The 18140-nt window shown below is 39.3% G+C and overlaps 1 protein-coding gene across 9 annotated transcripts in view; it reads right to left on the reverse strand.

Annotated features, from left to right (window-relative positions):
• The window catches only part of LOC124949885 (segmentation protein cap'n'collar), a 96905-nt gene that overhangs the window by 54382 nt on the left and 24383 nt on the right, over window positions 1-18140 (reverse strand). For 7 of the 9 annotated variants that reach the window (XM_047495687.1, XM_047495684.1, XM_047495681.1 and 4 more), the window contains exons 2-3: window positions 6396-6569; window positions 847-937 (exon numbers count right to left, since the gene is read on the reverse strand). In XM_047495687.1, the coding sequence (XP_047351643.1) occupies window positions 847-937; window positions 6396-6569 (265 nt within the window). Of the gene's footprint in view, window positions 1-846; window positions 938-6395; window positions 6570-6737; window positions 6828-15974; window positions 16094-18140 lie in introns of those variants that run through there. The other 2 variants (XM_047495689.1, XM_047495685.1) reach the window with 2 other exon arrangements.

The following is an 18140-nucleotide window of genomic DNA, read 5'->3' on the forward strand; positions in this document are numbered from 1 at the left end:
AAAGAAAAAAAAAAAAAAAAGAAAAAAAGAAAAATAAGAAAATAAAAATATGCATATATATATATATATATATATATTTTTTTTTTTATATAAAAAGGAACAAACGTGTTTTCGTCTATATAATTGAAGTTAATAGCGAGAAAATACGTATTATTTCTTTCGTGAAAAATGTTCGTCGAATTGATTGACACGTTCCGCGCTTTTATCAAACGTCAAAGTTTCTCTCGTGTTCGTCGTAGCTGATCGAAAGTTTTTCGACGTACACACGCGAGAATGCATTCGGTTGCATTCGGTCGCGTTTATGGTAATTATAAGCGCGAAAGGTGCCGCCAGGTGCTTGGTCGATGCTAAAATTGGTTCTTACAAATTGCCGCGTTAATTCGACACGGTCCGAGAATAAGCAGCCACGAAGGACCCAGCTTGTATTCAGCTGTTCGCTCGATGCACAAAGAAATCCAATGGGAGCGTGCACCGCGTTCCAGCACGTTTGATCGACTTCTTTAATTGGGAACTCTCGAGAGAAAGATAAATCGTTAAGTCGAAATATAATTTTTTTCGCTACCTCGAAAAATTGCCAACGGAAAGTAGGTATATATCTACATATATATACGTATATATATATATATGTATATATATATATATATGTTTTGTGTTATCAATCATCGTCGAAGAGAAGCGATTTGTTCTAAGGAAGGGGTGGGAAGCGGGAATAATTTTTGAATGAATTTCGTGGAAAATATATTAAAAGAAAAAGAAAACAAAAACAGAAGAAAATTAATCGACAAAAAGGAAAAGGAAAATCATATCAAATAAATAGAAAAGAAGGAAATTCGAACGTAAACTCACCAGTTTCGAGATCCACGGTGTAATCACGTCCTGCCCAAGGATTGTCCTCCTTCTGTTGCTTTACCTCAGTCTCAGTCTCCTCGGTGTCCTCCTATAAATAATGTTTCTTCTCGTGAAAAATCGCATGGTCCCGGCATTAAGTAATAATTCCTAGCGTTAAAAATGAAGGAGATAAAAAATGAGGATTATCGCATTAAGCTCGGACATGGCACATGGTGTATCTAGGTGTATCCTTATTAACGTCTCTCTCTCTTTCTCTCTCTGTCTCTCTCTCTCTCTCTTTCTCTTTCTCTTTTTCTACGTAGCTACATACCGCACGAACTCGTTAAATTATCTGGAAAATGAGGATGAAGGAAGAGAACCGATATAAACGATTAGCTTGAGAATAATTAATCTATGTTTTTCTGTCTATCGGGCATCAGGGTGAACGAACGATTGAATATTTACGAGAACGGGAAAATTTTATTTGTATTATTATCAAATGAATAATATCTATATCGCGAGAATTTATGTTAATGTTTATCTATGACCGATGAGATATAGTCACAACGAAACGTACAATAATAAAAATTAGAGGAACGTGTCTGAGAAAGGGAGAAAAAGGAGAGATAGAAAGAGAGGGATGACTCAAGGCCGATTTTCATATAGACGTCATAATCAAGTCCCAAGCGTGCAGAGGCAACGGTTGAGAAAGGAGCTAAGGGCGCGCGTATGCCCCCGAACCAAAGGTCGATCATGGCGGCGCTATATACGAGCTGCAGTGAAATGAGTTTAATGAAAACAGCATTATACTCCGATCATTAATCATAGAGAGCCTCTGATAGTGGCCATCCAACCACGCGCGTTCTCTCTTTCTCTTCTATTTCTCTCTTTCTTCACCCATCTTTCTCTCTCTCTCTCTCTCTCTCTCTCTCTCTCTCTCTCTCTTCCCTCTATATCCCCCACCCTCTAGGGTTCTATCTCTTTCTCCTCCTTTTTTTTCCAGCCTGCCTTCTCGTTTTTCGTCTCTTTTTCACTCCGCGTGATGTATCGTCCGTTGAGTGCCGCGTTATTTCGGCCTCAGTGTTATGAATACAAAGTTCGATCCTCGAACGTCCTTCCCCCTTCCCTTCTTCGCCCCTTTCTAGACTTTTCACGAAGCCAATCGGACGTTCGGAATTCGTCCTTGAAAGCTGAACCAAGATATTTCTTTCATTTATATACAAAACGTTCGTGTCTACGAACGAGCGAATAAATAAATGGGGGAAAAAAAAGAATGAAAAAAGAAACAAAAAGAGAAAAAGAAAAGAAAAAGTAATAATAGCAGATCGAAGATTTCTATCTGATCTATTAATAAAAGACGTTTTCCTCATGGCCGATGATTTTTTTCCAACCAAACGACGACAAAAAGAGAAGAGGGCAATGGTTAGGCGATAACTCGCGATGACTTTTCACGGTCATCGTTTCGAACTCGCAGCATCATCTTTTTCAGAGATACCTTGCGTCTCTCGATCGACGCGACAAAGGAGGTCCTGTCATCGACGCAGGCCAGTATTCGCCGGCATAGCTCTCAATTAAGAAACTGTTACGAGTTCGAGGCAACACAATAATCGTCGTCGTCGTCGTCTTAGCTGTCGTTGCCGTCGAATCGAACCGAGGTCTACGTTTGTAGTACTATAGTATATCAGACTCACCTCGATCTCCCAGAATAAATATGAAATCAATGCTCGGCATGGATATCGAACTGTGCCCATTTATTGAAGTCGACCCACAACGACGACGACTGCGACAACGACGACGAAGACGACGAAGACGACGAAGACGATGAGAACCTCGATAATCAAAGCGAGTCATCGTTCTGTAAAGCGTTGATACAATCCATACCTTCCATGCGATATACCAAGCCGTGATATTCGCATCATCCTTGTTATTGACACCTTAATACGAGTTCACCGACAAAGACAGATCTGCGATTAATCGATTCGATTCTATGAACGTCGATTGATCAAACGTACGTAATTTCTTCCTTTTCTAGTCAAATCAATTTTACGATTTAATTCAAGATTTACTATATCCATTACTATCTCTATTTCACAATAGGATATTTCATATTGTTGATCTATACGAGCCGATTAATCCAGAGGAAAACCCTTCAACGTACGCCATTTTGCTCGGATATATTTCAGCCAGTGAAAACAATCGAGCAAGAACAGGACAGAGATGGAAAGAGGGAGAGGGAGAAGGGACGAGAGGGGGATGAAGAGAGAGAGAAAGAGAGAGAGAGAGAGAGAGAGAGAGAGAGAGAGAGAGAGAGGGAGAGAAAGAGAGAAAGGAAGAGGCCAACCCACTTTGGTTTGCCAGACGCGTTTTCAATTTCCAGGACCATTAATACGACCCTCCGAATTCCCCCACTAGGATGCTCCAATCTCTTGGAACCTTGCGTATTTCTCTCTCTTATATCCTGGCAGGACCAACCAGGGTTTCCCTTCCACCACATCGGTCGCTCTCGAAGCGATCGAGGGCGCTCCCTCTTGCCTCGTGTCGAGGGATGCTGTACATCTATCATCTTGGCCGTACCACGTCGATGCATCGTGCGAACAAATGAACGCTAGCCATTTTGATGGTTTTATGAATACATTTTAGGAGGGTTGCCCTTAGTAGACAAGGACTGGGGAGAAGTGGAAAGAGGATGGAAGTAGAGCGTTGTTTTCGAGATCCCTCTCCTTCCCCTTTCTCTTGATCAAACTTCCTTTTCCTTCCTATTCGGGCTTCGTGTCTCTTTATCTCTTTCTCTTTCTCTCTCTCTCTCTCTCATTCTCTCTTTCTTATTTTGTTTGAAGAGGATAGAAAAAGAGGGAGAGAGAAAGGGAGGAAGGGGAGAGAGAGAGAGAGAGAGAGAAAGAGATCGATACTAGGTCCATTTCGCAACGGAGCCGCTCTAATGGAGCCTGTCGCCGAGACGAATACGGATCATTTAGATCCTAGCTCGTGAATTAAAAATTCGTGCTAGTCACGTCGAAAACGCGAACGATTATTTTACCGATACCGCGGCTTATGCGGTTTTAATGATGGGAAAGCCATTTCGTTGTCAAAACATACATCGATAAGATCCACTCCGATCGTAACCTTTATTATTTTTATAATAGTGTAATAAAAATAATGAGGTATAAGTGAAAAAAGAAGAAGAAAAAAAGAAAAAAAGAAAAAAGAAAAGAAAAAAAAAGAAAAATAAAAAAATAAAAAAATAAATTGATTGATAAATTTCTCTAATACACAATAATATTAATGTTCAATACGATTCATCGAAATTTTCTTTTGTATATATTTCTGCTCGTTGTTGAAACAATCCAGAGACATTGACAATGGCTGTCGACGGAACTATACTATAATCGAAGAAAGGAGTATTAAGCTTGTAAAAGAGAGAGAGAGAGAAAGAGAGAAAAAGAGAAAGAGAGAGAGAGAGAGAGTTAGAGAGAGAGATGGTTCCTCTTTGTTCGAAGCTGTTCGCGAACGGCGTCTCGTATCGATCTGTCCGCTTTCGATCGGGATCGAGAGGGCCTTCTCCCTGTATTATTGGACCTTCGAGAAGGCGGCGTCGTGGTCCTCACAAAGGTAGAACTCGCTGGAACAATGCGATCTTCGCGGAGGAAGAGCCGAAAGGAGGAGGATAAGAGATAGCAGAGACTCTTAGGAGAAAAAAAGAAAAGGACGAAGAAGAAGAAGGAGAAGAAGAAGAAGAAGACGAAGAAGAAGAGGAACGGTGCGACGAGTGCACGAAGCTCGTGAAGAGAACGAAGAAGAAGAAGAAGAAGAAGAAGAAGAAGAAGAAGGATGGTGTAAGAGAGAAGGAAGGACAGAACCGTCGAGAAGTCTGATGAGCTACCCGCCCAGAACGTCGATGCAACGTCATCCTCGGTGACTATCCTACGGACGTTAGCTCGTCTTCTCTCTTCATGGGGCTCGCGGATACTCTTCTTAAATGCCCTTCCTGTCCATCCACCGAAACGCGCGAGTCCTTGAACGACGGATCTCGAGAAGGCGAATAGGAGACGCTAAACAGGATATTTCTTTCCATTCGAAGATAATATAGCCTTTCTATGCTTAAAGTATATGGTTATCTATTTTGAACAAAGAAATAGAAGGAATAAAAATGTTACGTCCAAGGGGAAAAATTACGTTGTATAGAAACAGAAAGATAAATATTGAATGACGAAAATGACTGAAATCGTCCTACACTCGTCCGTGACTTTTCCGATGATGATAAGATCAGCAATCGATACGTATTCGAATTATATTGTTAAGAGATTTTTGTCCGGGCCACCGGTACGTGGGTTTTCTAACTTCGTGCCTAATCTTTTTCAGTGTCTATCGAACATGGCTTCCATTGGACATTTGGCCAGCTTAATCTTTCTCTTTCTGTTTTCGTCTCTCTCTCTCTCTCTCTCTCTCTCTCTCTCTCTCTCTCTCTCTCTCTCTCTCTCTCTCTCTCTCTCTCTCTCTCTCTCTCTCTAAGAGATAAGTGTCTTTGACCGATTATTGATCCAGTTATATGATATATATATATATATATGATTCGAAATTTATTTTCATTTATCGATATAGAATAAAAATGCTTATCGATCGAACTTCTGGATTAGGAAATTTGAAGAATTTTAAAAATTTATTTAAGAACATCTCTATAGGAAAATAATCGAAGAAAGAGAAAGATCGTATCGAAAAAGAACAAGAGAGAGAGAGAGAGAGAGAGAGAGAGAGGGACACCGCGAAAGAACGTTTTGTATTAGATGGAATGCGAGATCTTCAGATCGTGAAGAGATAGCCACCCTGAATAACGAATTCCAGAGTTGTTCAAGCTCGACTGGCGTTATCTTTGTTTGATGTCTACTATGTCTACTTTCAGGTTGATATCGATCTACCGACACGGATCGTTTGTTTCTTGTAATCATACTCAACGGAACAGATCAACGATGAACAAGTATTAATGAGATCAAATCTTTAACTTCCTTTTTCCCCCCTCTGCCCCCCCCTCTCTCTCTCTCCCTCACCCCTCCCCACGCCTTAGAAATCGTCCCCGAAACGATTCGATCTTTCTTCCAATTTCAACGTCACCATCCAACGATTTCCAAGTATATAATACGAAGAGAAAGAAGAAAAGTAATAACAAGACAACGTCGTTCTCTCTTTTGCGAAAGAAAAATTTTACTTTCGCTCGTCCGTATACGATTAGAGATAGGGGAAAAGATGACGGCCGATGGGACATCAACGATCTTTTTTCTTTCTCTTTTTCCATTCTCTCTCTTTCTCTTTCTCTTTCTCTTTCTCTATCTGGGAGAGCGTGTGAAAAGCTTGTGTGTGCCCCTCGGCATCGGAGAAAGAAAATACGTCGCGCGAGAAAGCGGGAAGTCATTGCTCGGGAACGACGGAACAATGGTCCTTAATCGACGAATCGATAATTACGGCCCGGTACCTACGTTGTTAAAATGGACAGGAGAAATCTCGGCATCTTTTGTGGCAGCTTTTTCGGATGAAAATCGAATGGACGTATACTAAAAAGAACAACGTTAACTTACCTTTTGATTGGTGGCATTGATGGCTTCCAGAGCTTTGAGCTTTTCGATCTCATCCTCGGTTTCTTTATCGGACGTAGTAGCGACTTTTTTTTTACAGGTTGTACTCGTTGGTTCGACTAATGTAAAACCTAAATCCACATCCTGTTTCCAAAGTACTTCGATCAGATCCATGTCCTGTAACGAAAGAAAAAGAGGAAAAAAAAAAAATAAAAGAAAGAACAAAATTTATCTATAAATATATTATCGATAAAGGATTATAATATTTCTCCCCTCGCAATCTTAATTTTCAGTTTGACTTTAAATAAATTAATAGGTTCCGCACGTATCAACGATGTTCGATACCTGCACCTTCGATATACCCTTGCGAGGCTCATTTTTGTTACGTCTCTTGGATGTGTCCCTTGCAGGGAGTCCCATCGACGAGTACGTACAAAAGTGCATGATTAATGATGGCCGAGTATCGATGCATCTAGAAGTGGAGTGAGTAAGTGAGCGAGCGAGCGAGCGAGAAAGAGAGAGAGAGAGAGAGAGAGAGAGAGAGAGAGAGAGAGAGAGAGAGAGAGATAGAAGGGGGAGGGAAGATCGAAGAAAAGGACTCGAGAGAAGGGACCAATCACATGACGAGGCACAATCGTCCGGGGCAGCTGGCCCCGTGACTTTTAATTGAGCCAATTTCGTCGGATAACTATTCAGCCTCGTTAACCAATCTACGAATTTTCTTCGCTAATCTAATATTATGCTCTGCTCCGTTTTCATTTCCCTGGTCTCTCTCTCTCTCTCTCTCTCTCTCTCTCTCTCTCTCTCTCTCTCTTTCTCTCTCTTTCGTTTTCTCTTTTTTCTCACTGATAGATCGATTCCGTCTTTCCTCGAATTTTTCCATACAATCAAAAGAAATGAGCGTTTAGCCAGCAACGTGTTTGCCTTAACACCGTTGAACTTTTGTAAGGATGTAAAAAGCATCAAGGAGGACAGGAGGAGAGACGTCCAAGAAGGAAAGGAAATCAAAAGGCTCGTTACGATTTCCTCGGAGAAACGTCGTCGTGTCCGAAAGAATAGGCAAGCTAGGAGCGGGTAACGGCGTACTGAATAGATAATTGAACGAGGAAGCGATTAGATTTGCCGATTCCTTCACGGTGGACAGGCGTAACAACTCGATCGTGGTCTGTTTAACATCGTCGGACGTTGCGTAGCGTTCGTTGAGTTTCTTTCTTTCTTTTCTTTACCGCCATGGAAGATTTCACCGCGAGGGGATAATTGTACGGAAGAAGAGGAAGAAATGGGATAAGGATTCGAGAGGAAATGATTACTCTTGAATCCTAACGTGAGATTGTAACAAATTATTAACTTATGCGACAATTTCTTCTTAAGGATCATTTTTAAAAGAAATTATAGGAAGTAAATACGGAATATATTTAAAAAGTGTCTTAACTTTTTTTTTTTCGTTTTCTTTTTTTTTTCTTTTTTTTTTTTCTTTTTTTTTTTTTTTTTTTTTTACATACCAACTGGATTAACCGAGTTACAAATCGAGAAGATAACAATTCGTCCGTAATAAATTATTGAACTTGTCGATCGTGGTTCGTTTAATATCGTTATCTATACGATAGTATGGGCTTGCTTATGGACGAGATGACGGATATATTTCTACTTTGAAGGTACGAGAGAGATAGCGTACCTTTCAAAGCTATTTCGGCGAGCGTGTAATTCGACGAGCGAGAAAAGAAATTAGAAGGAGAAGATGGTTAGAGGGTGAGAGAAGGAAGAGAGAAAAAGAAAAAGAAAAAGAACAAGAAAAAGAAAAAGAAGAAGAGAAAGAAAGAAAAAAAAATAATAAAAGAGATAGAGAGAAAGAACGAAGAGAGAACCTGGCGTGGGTGTGCGTATGAGGTCGGCCATGTTGGAAAGACACAGCGGGATATCCGCCGCGCCCACAGTTACCTTCCTTCTCTCTCTCTCTCTCTCTCTCTCTCTCTCTCTCTCTCTCTCCCCCTCCCTCCTTTCCTCTCCTCAACCATCCTTTTCTTACACTCAACCCTCGCTTCTTCGCGTTTTACTTCGCCTATCGATAGAACCACACACACACACACACATACACACGTACATACATACATAAACACATATTCATCAATTTCGTTTCGAACGATGTTGCCCACAATTTTCGTAATAAAAATACGGAATCTTTCTTCAATCCTAATCGAATCCAATCGAGATGAAAAAGTGTAATTTTCTCGATTGTGGGATATCATAACTCGTTGATCATAAGAAAAATACTTATATAAGAGTACGTTCACATTGTATCGTTGTCGATGGCGTGCAAAAAAAGAAAAGAGAAAGAGAAAGAGAAAGAGAAAGAGAGAGAGAGAGAGAGAGAGAGAGAGAGAGAGAGAGAGAGAGAGAGAGAGACAAAGGCGTCGTTAACGGGCGGCACGGAAAGAAAAGGCGCGGAAGAAGAAGGTGTATCTGTGGATCAGCAATTACATGCGGTTGTCTGGTAATGGCCGACGAGTGTTTATCTAGCATCGCTCGTCCCTCTTCGAATTGTATTGGACGTGTCGTTCTGTGTCCCGTCGTCATATACTACCCGCCGAGATTCGATATGGCGATCGGTAAGCGCTCTCTTTTTATCTCATTCTCTTATCTTTCGACGAAATTCGCCGACGTTTGTTTCTCTCGCCGTTGTGCAGTGTGTTAACAGGAGAAAGAGAGCAAAAGTAAGAGAGAGAGAGAGAGAGAGAGAGAGAGAGAGAATGAGTGGGACATGGCTTCTGCTTCACGCTATCACTGACACTACGAATGACTTTGCGATTTGGCTATTCTGGTAGTCCGAGTTTCATGCATGAAATGGATAAACCGAGCACACATAAAGATTGTATATATGAGAAAAACGAGATTATGTTTCAAATGTGAATTACGTTATTATTTATCAAACGGGTTGGTTTCGTAGAAAAAAAAAAGAAAAAAAAAAAAAAAAAAAGAAAAAGAAAAAAGACAAAAAAAAAGAAAGAAAGAAAGAAAAACGAAAAAAAAAGGAGGAGAAGAAAAGAAATATAAAAATGTATTCATCGTAGAGTGCATCGTTTTCTTGATAAATGTTCAAAATATTCTAACCGATGTATTTACATATGTACCGATTACGTACGTATCCATGCACTTACACAGGTGTTTTCTTTCTGTCTCTCTCTCTCTCTCTTTTTTTTCTCCTAAAACGACAAAATGAAGAACGGAGGAATGTCCGACAAACGCGTTTATTACGATTCCGGAATTGAACGCGGAACGAGAGTAGGAATGCTTCGACAATTTAGAGACGTCCCGAGGAAGAAAGTAGACGAAAGTCATCGTCATTGCGCTTTAAGCTAAACGTTTTTGTTGCATTTTCTCCGAGTTAATCGCGAGACGATCTCCTTCGTAGAATCTTTCTCTCTTTGTCGGTGCAAAAAGTGTCGCGAGTAAATCGCTTTAATGAGGGACGATAGGAGGACTTTGCGCAGCCTTTCTATTCCTTCACGCTGACTTCCTTTCAGGGACGACGATTGGAACGTTTGTGAGATGTACGGCGCCATGCATTAAGCTTCCTCTTATAGTAAATGTCCCTCTATCTATCTATCTCTCTCTCTCTCTCTCTCTCTCTCTCTCTCTCTCTCTCTCTTTTTCTGTGTGTGTGTGTGTGCACTCGTTTTCCTTCGATTTGCATTCGATCGACGGTCTCGTTCGAAACGAATCGGCTTTGACTCGAATCTTTTTTTTTTTTTTCTTTTTCTTTTCTTTCCCTCCTCCTCCATCTATCTTTTTCTGTCCCTTTTTAGTCCCACATCCGGTCTCTCTCTCTCTCTCTCTCTCTCTCCCATACTTCCTGTAGAATCTCGATACGATTTCTAAGCAACTCGATCAATCGAAAGAACTTTTCTTTTCGCGTTGCTCACGTTGTTTATTAGATCGATTACAAACTTAACTTTATGGGATCGTTTCCTTATTGCATAACTCCGTAACCGAGTTTGCTACTTTGAACGCAAGAAAAGTTGCATCTATCGAACCTATAAATTATCGGCACGGCACGTGGCATTAGCGTCATGGATCGATCATCAAGCATTCTCATAGAATGTACACTGCAATTTCGTTGGAAGCGCGAACGCGATTCGGATGTATACGTAGTAAGTATCCTATCGATCCTAAGTATCTATATAAATATTACTATATGTACTATATATGTATATATATATATATATATTCTGAGTAGGAAAACAATATTAATATGCATATATTTTGTATGTACACTTGATAAAAGATAACCTTTAAGACATTTAATCAACTTCGTCGCTCCATTTTTTGTCATCTTTTTTTTATCCTTTTCCTCTCTTCATTGTTCATTGCAATGAACGATTGACGACATAGAAAAATATGTATTTCGTCAAAATACAAGTTCGTAGAATGTGATAAATTATGACGATTCCTGAAAGTCCTTCAACGAAAAAAAAAAAAAAAAAAAAAAAGAAAGAAAAAAGAAGAAAAAAAAAGTCCTCCACGTAAAAAATTACGAGACGTTCGAGATCTCCTTTACAAATTTATTCTTAATCTCGTTATCGCATAACGCCGCCTTAGGTATTCTTCGAACGTCATCTTTCACGCATTGAATCCTTCATGCAGGAGCGTGCAACTCTCAACAACGAAGGATGGAAGCAATGTTGGGACCTCCGACTACTCTGTGTGTACGATAAATAGACCTAATGGTGCTTCTACCGTTAGGTTGACCAGCCATTATCCTCGATTTTCACGCCACCCTTTACCTCAACGAGAGAACGAAAGAGAGAAAGAGAAAGAGAAAAAGGAGACAAGTTGCACCGACACCGACGACAGCTCGCTGCTTTTTACGGCAGGTGCATGCCGGACTAATTTACGATCGACGCGTCGTCGCTTCTTCTTCTTCTTTATCTTCCTCTTCCTCTTCGAGAATAAATCCAATTTAGATCGATCCCATTGATCTATCGGGCCGTCCATCAAATACAAATATATATATATATATATATATACACATTCATAAAAATATATACATACATAAATATATATATTTTCTATGTAAGATATTAAAAATAGTTGTTATAATATATTCGCCGTAAAAAAATACATATTTGAAAAGCTTTACTATTAAAAAAAATACAATCATTAATACAAATGCTATTTCATTATTACTGAATATGTGTTAGTTGATAAAAGGGTTTAAAAATACAAAAGAAAAAGAGAAAGAGGCTTGGGTTCCAAGGTAGTCAAATACACAGTATTAAAATAATGACTTCCTTGTGAATAAAAAAGAAGCGACCATGTCAAATGGTTTACCCCCGACAAAATCCTATTCAGTATTCATAAATTACTTAGTATTCGCATAGTTACAAGTGGCTTTAGACGTTTTGCGGTGAACCGAGATGGACCACTGACCGCTAATGGGTCCCCCATGGGTTACGCCCATCCATTTCCTCGTTGCTTGCGTTTTAAAAGTCGAAGAAGAGAAGAGACGAGCCGAAAGAAAAACTTTCTTTCGGAATGTCTCTTATCCATTTCCATCTAAAATTGACGAAGGAGTTTGTGACGGTGACGATGATGATGATGATGATAATAATGATGATGTTGATCTTGATGCATTTCATAATGTATGAAAAATTATGAACGCTCCCACGTTAAAACTAAATTTAGGAGACAATTTCTAATTAAACAAGAAGTGTGATCGTCTTTCTTTTCTTTTTTTGAAAATTAAAAAAATAATATATACAATAAATAAATAAAAAAAGAATTGAAGGAAAAAACAAAAAAAAAAAAAAAAAAAAAAAAAAAAAAAGGAATTAAAAAATATCACAACGCGTTCGTAATTTCGATACTCTGATTATATGTACAAAACTTATACGATCGAAACGAACTCGTATTATCGAGAGAAAGAGAATGAGGGAGAGGAATAGGGAGACAGAGAGAAAAAGAGAGAGATGGATAGATAGATAGATAGATAGAGAGAGAGAGAGAGAGAGAGAGAGAGAGAGAGAGAGAAAGAGAGAGAAAGCAGGCTCAAAGGTATAAAGCATTAATTTCCTGGTTTTAATTAGTGCGCCCGTGCACGCAGCCGCGCAGTAATGGCGGCCAAGTCTCGACTTGTGGAGGGGATAAACGTGAGGCGACGCTAGGGGGGAATTTGATTAATGATCCTGCGGGATCTGCGCTGCTGAGAAAGACAGATAGAGACAGAGAGAAAGAGAGAGTGGAGGGGGGAGAGAGAGGGAGTAAAGGAAGAAGATGAAGAAGAAGAAAAGAAGAAGAAGAAAAAGAAGAGAGAGAGAGAGAGAGAGAGAGAGAGAGAGAGAGAGGGGAAAAAGCGTATCCTAGGGGACGCCTGTCTTACCGTGGAAAAGCGATCGTTTTGCTTGTTGTATCTCTCGAGATTCCGAGAAATTGCCTCGAAAACCGAGAAGAAATTTTCTTTTCGAATAAAACTATCCCCGCTACGTTTGAGGATCGTACGAGCGTACGAGAAAATCAAGAAAAATGAAAAGCAAGAAACTAATGATCGGAAAATCCCAATTTTTATGAAAATCTTTTAAACGTCTACCGCATATATTTATGTAACTGTATATTTATATACATATAAATATATATTACATATATATATATATATATATACATATACACAACGCAATATATATATATATATATATATATATATATACACAACGCAATAAATATATATATATAATAACGCAAAGCGAATGTAGACGCTTTCGAAAGGATTTTCAATTTGTCCATAACGAAGCGATCGTTGAAACGCATGGCGAGCGCGTTCGAGGTAGAAAGGCGTGGCCTTTGGTGCCATGGAAATCGATTTAATTCGAGCGGAACTTTTCAAGGTAAGGGAGGAACTTAATAAGACTCGTGCGCGACCCCTTTCAGAGGGGAACCAAGCGAGAAAAAGAAAAAGAAAGAAAGAAACAGAATAAGAAGGACAGACAGAGAATGGGAAGCCAAAAAGGGAACGCAACTCTTCCTGAAATTACTTGCTCGAAAAGAAAACACGGTATGTCTTCGGTTTTGTGAGATTCTCGTAAAGAAAAGGGAAGAGGGAGTGGGTGGTGTAAATTCGTTACAAGGAGGAAGTTCTAAAAGATGCGCAGATTTCAGCGCGATTCCCACGAGTCCTGAGAAAGATAAGAAGAAAAAAAAAAAAGATAAAAAAAAGAAAAAAAAAAGAAAAAAAAACGCATTCAACTGAGGATAAGACGACAGGAATAAATTTGAGGGACGTTATCCTGTTTCGTTCTTCTTCTTCTTTTTTTTTCTTTTTTTTGTTTTTTTTAGTTTTTCAATTTTTTCTTTTGTTTTGTTTCGTTTTTTGTTTTTTTCTTCTCTCCATTCCACCCTATACACAGAGATACACACGTACTATTTCTTATTTTTAAATTTTCTTAAAGGATAAAACGAGAAAGAGAAAGAAAAAGGGAAAGCGAAAAGGTTAAGGGGGAGAGAGAGAGAGAGAGAGAGAAAAAGAGAGGGAGATATTATGCAGGAAAGAATCGGTAAGATAATCCGTAATGGAGAAGAGGATAGATGAAGGAGAAGAAAAGAAAAAAAAAAAAAAGAAAAAGAAAAATAAAAAGAAAAAGAACTAGTTGGGTGCCATCGACGTGGGTTGCAATCGAAGCACCCTTTATCTCATGTCCCATCGACGTATCATTGATGTAATTCGTATAATGTATCCACGCAACTCGATCCGAGATGGTAGGAGAAATAGAAAGAGAAAGAAACAAAAAAAAGAAAGAAAGAGAGAGAGAGAGAGAGAGAGAGAGAGAGAACGTAGATGTGGTGGGAGATGAAGAGTCGTGCGTGTAGGATATCGGAGAAGCAAAAGCAGTCAGGGGCGGTGCGTGTACAAAGGGAACGCCGACAGTGCCGTCAGGATCGTTCACCCCAACAGGGGCGTAACTTATCTCCCTTCTCTCCCCACCCTTCTTCTTCTTCTTCATCATCATCTTCTTCTTCTTCTTATTCTTCTTTTTTTTCTTCTTCTTCTTCTTCTTCATGGTTATATCCTTATCTCTCTCTTTCTAATATGTAGATAGCCGAGCCCACATAGTATTATGCATTCGATACTTTTTATTCGTACATTCAGGAATATAAAAGTGACGCAAAAAATTTTTAAAAGAATAGGAGAGAGAGGGGGTAGGGGAGGGAAGGGGGAGAGGGGGAGAGAGAGAGAGAGAAAAAGAGAAAACACTTTGGAAAATTAAAGGACGAGAACTTTGATGCGATATGATATAATTACAATGTCTGGGCTACTTCCAAGTGTTTTTGCAATAAACGACCGACGGCCATTTGAAGAACCGCCTTTCTCTTCGTATCGACGTTAAAAAGAGGAAAAAGGGAGAAACAGAGAGGGAGGAGGAGGAGAAAAGGGGGAGGGGAGGGGTACGTACAGAAGGTAGAGGAATTGTCGAGACAATCCAGGACGAAGAAGGATGGAAAGGAAGAGAGACGATCATTTATCAAGATAGGAGGTCGATCTTGGATTCTCGCTAATCGTTCCCTTCCCGTACAAAAATCCTTACGCCTTATCTGGTATGCACGATGTAAGTACGATGATCGAAAAAGAATAAGAAGAAGAAGGAGGACGAGGAAGAAGAGGAGGAAAAGAAGAAAAAATAAGAAGAGTAGAAGCAATCGCGACGTCATTTCACCAAGGAGCTTGTACAAGACCTTTAACTTCGTTCCTTCATTTTTTCCATCTCTTTTCCATCTCTCTTCGATTATCGATTCGTTCCGTTGTACTCCTCGTCCGATTGCGCTCGAGCAACACTCAACTCTCGTTACTTAATCATCGACTCTCTCTAATTTTACTTCATCGACGTACTTTTCTTCCTTGTACTCAAAATCAGATCGTATTTTTTTTTCTTTCCTTCCTCCTTTTATCATCCAACAAAACTATCGCTAAGGCGACAAAGTAAATTCCAAATATACGCATTTATGAGAAAAATAATATAAAAAGGATCTTCAATAGAAGAGAGAGAGAGAGAGAGAGAGAGAGAGAGAGAGAGAGAGAGAGAGAGAGAGAGAGAGAGAGAGAGAGAGAGAGAGAGAGTGAAAGATAAATCTTCGTTTAAACGTACTAGCTTTTACCGTTTGATTACGGTTTATCTTTTACTGTATGGTACTTTTTCTATGAGAAAAAAAAAAAAGAAAAAGAAAAAATCAATCGCAACATATAAGCATGTCCAGTTTATATCATGGAAACGAAATATTAATAAACATATACTTATACGTAATAAGATAAACGAAACATTAAATTTGATCGTTTTATTATTTTTAAACATCCGGAGATTAAATCTTTATGATTTTTCATAATAATCTCTCTCATCTACGGAATATACGTGAAAGAGGAAGAAGAAGAAGAAGAAGAAGAAATAGAAGAAGAAGGAGAAGACGAAGACGAAGACGATGATGAAGAAGAAGAAGAAGAAGAAGAAGGAGAGGAACGGCAAAATGGCGAAGGAACTATGTTAAAAGGACGAACGCAAAGGATCCGGAATTTTTTCAAGATACACAGCGATTGGTCCGAACCTTGTAATTACGCGTGGAAGAAAACCGGTCCTGGAGTCCGACGGTTTCAGGATGGACGCCTTCCTCTGCTCGCGGCCGCCATTAGTGCAAATAAGATCCCATGGCTAAGATCCAATGAGAGACTCGATCTACCAAAATATATCCTTTCTTTTCTTTATACATTCTTGTTGTTGTTGTTGTTATTGTTGTTGTTGTTGTTCTTTAAATCGAAGGAAAAGAAAAATCGATTTTCGTTCGATATTGAAGGAAGAAAAAGAGAAAAAAAAAATGAGGAACACATGGTTCTCAATCGTTTTTTTTTCTGTATCCTCCCCACCCCTCTCACACTTCTCTCCCTCCCTCTCTCTCTCTCTCTCTCTCTCTCTCTCTTACTTTTTCTCTTTGCTTGCTTCTGTGAGAATCGTGCACGTCGAAGATCAGCTCTCTCTGATCCGTACCGAGGAAGACCGAAGCTGAGCGTCTGCTGGCGCATCACCGGAAGAAAGTGCAATTCACGATGTAATCTCCGGGGAACGGGCATCGATCACGCGTGGATCTTACGCCGCGTCAAAATATTTTCAAAAGACATTTCGCGCGACGGGAGCTCGAAGTCGTTCGATTCAAACGGAACTCGTTCATTTCCACGGCAGACCACCGTTCCGAGAAATAAATATATGAAACGATGTGAAGAGAGAGAGAGAGAGAGAGAGAGAGAGAGAGGGAGAGGGAGAGAAAGAAAGAAAGAGAGAGTAAAAGAGATATAAGAAAGAGAGAAGAAAGATTCGAACGCCTCGAGGGAATTCGCGCTTTTACCTATCTCAGATCTCTTGGTAGGTAATATTAAATTTGTTACGCGAATGCGTGACGGAAGATCGTCGAGGGAAAAAAAAAAAAAATCTTTGAAAATCTTGAAAAATTAGCTCCGACTCGAGTTAAAGAAAATATCGTGATATCCTTTGTTAAAACGAAAACGAAGGGAAAAAAGAACGAGCCTTTAAACCCTTTAAGAAGAAAAAAAAAATTATAATGAAAAGAAATATACGTAAAAAAAAAAAAAAAAGAAAGAAAAGAAAAAAAAAAACAAAATCTCTATCACAAGCAGGTGTGCGAGATGATAAATTTTTTATTCGATAACGAATGGAAAACGAAGAAGTAGCGATAGGTAACCTCGATGGTAAGAAAGAAGAAATATTAGTTGTAGTAGAAAAGAGAGGTAGAATTGAAGAGAGGCGTCTTGACAAATGAAGAAAGCGGCGTCCCTTTGAATTCGCTAGCTGGCAAAGAAAACTCCCACTCTTCGATTTATCCTGTCTCTCTCTCTCTCTCTCTCTCTCTCTCTCTCTCTCTCTCTCTCTCTCTCTCTCTTTCTATCTATCTTAAGAAGCGCAAACTTTCCACGTTACAGCCCTCCTTCTCCATGTTTGGTGGTATAACGTCTGTAGAAAAAAAAAAGAAAAAAAAAAAAAAAAAAGAGAAAAGAAAGGAAAAAGAAAAAGAGAAAAGAGAAAAGAAAAAAGAAAAAGGAAAAAAAATGTTAACGAGCAGGACGTAGGTCTGAGAAGACGTAAGGTTAAGCGAGTGTCCATCTTGCGAATGGGTGAACGGGCCCCGATCTTTGCTAGCCTGACATGAAGATGAGAGGGAGGGAGAGAAAGAGGAGGAGAGAGAGAAAGAGAGAAAGAGAGAGAGAGAGAGAGAGAGAGAAGGAGAGAGACAGAGAGAGAGAGAGAGAAAGGACATGACTTCGTCCTGTCGTTTCCAACGATTATGTCGAATACATAGACACATACATACACACAATATAGAGATTGTGTTAATAATAATTCACAATTTTACATATCGTCCGACTCGATCGGCATCGGGATAATTAAACGGACTAATCACCGACGATCTCTTCACCGACGTTAATGAGCAGATATCCTTTCATGCATCGTCGATGTGTTTCCTCGGTTTCTCTTTAGAATACATATTTTATTGAAGATACTCAGGGTTCATCCCTGGACAACTGATAATTATACGTTCTTAATGAGTAACATCGTATATGCTACTCGCGGTTGCCATTTCGCTTATATATTAGTTGTTATTATTTATCGATGAAGATTTATAAATAGATCCAATGTAAACTTTTTAAATGCCCATATCTATTTTATTATTTTCTCTTTACGCGAAAATCATTGATAAATGATT

The sequence above is a fragment of the Vespa velutina genome, chromosome 6, assembly GCF_912470025.1.
Source record: "Vespa velutina chromosome 6, iVesVel2.1, whole genome shotgun sequence".
In the NCBI taxonomy this organism is placed as follows: domain Eukaryota; kingdom Metazoa; phylum Arthropoda; class Insecta; order Hymenoptera; family Vespidae; genus Vespa; species Vespa velutina.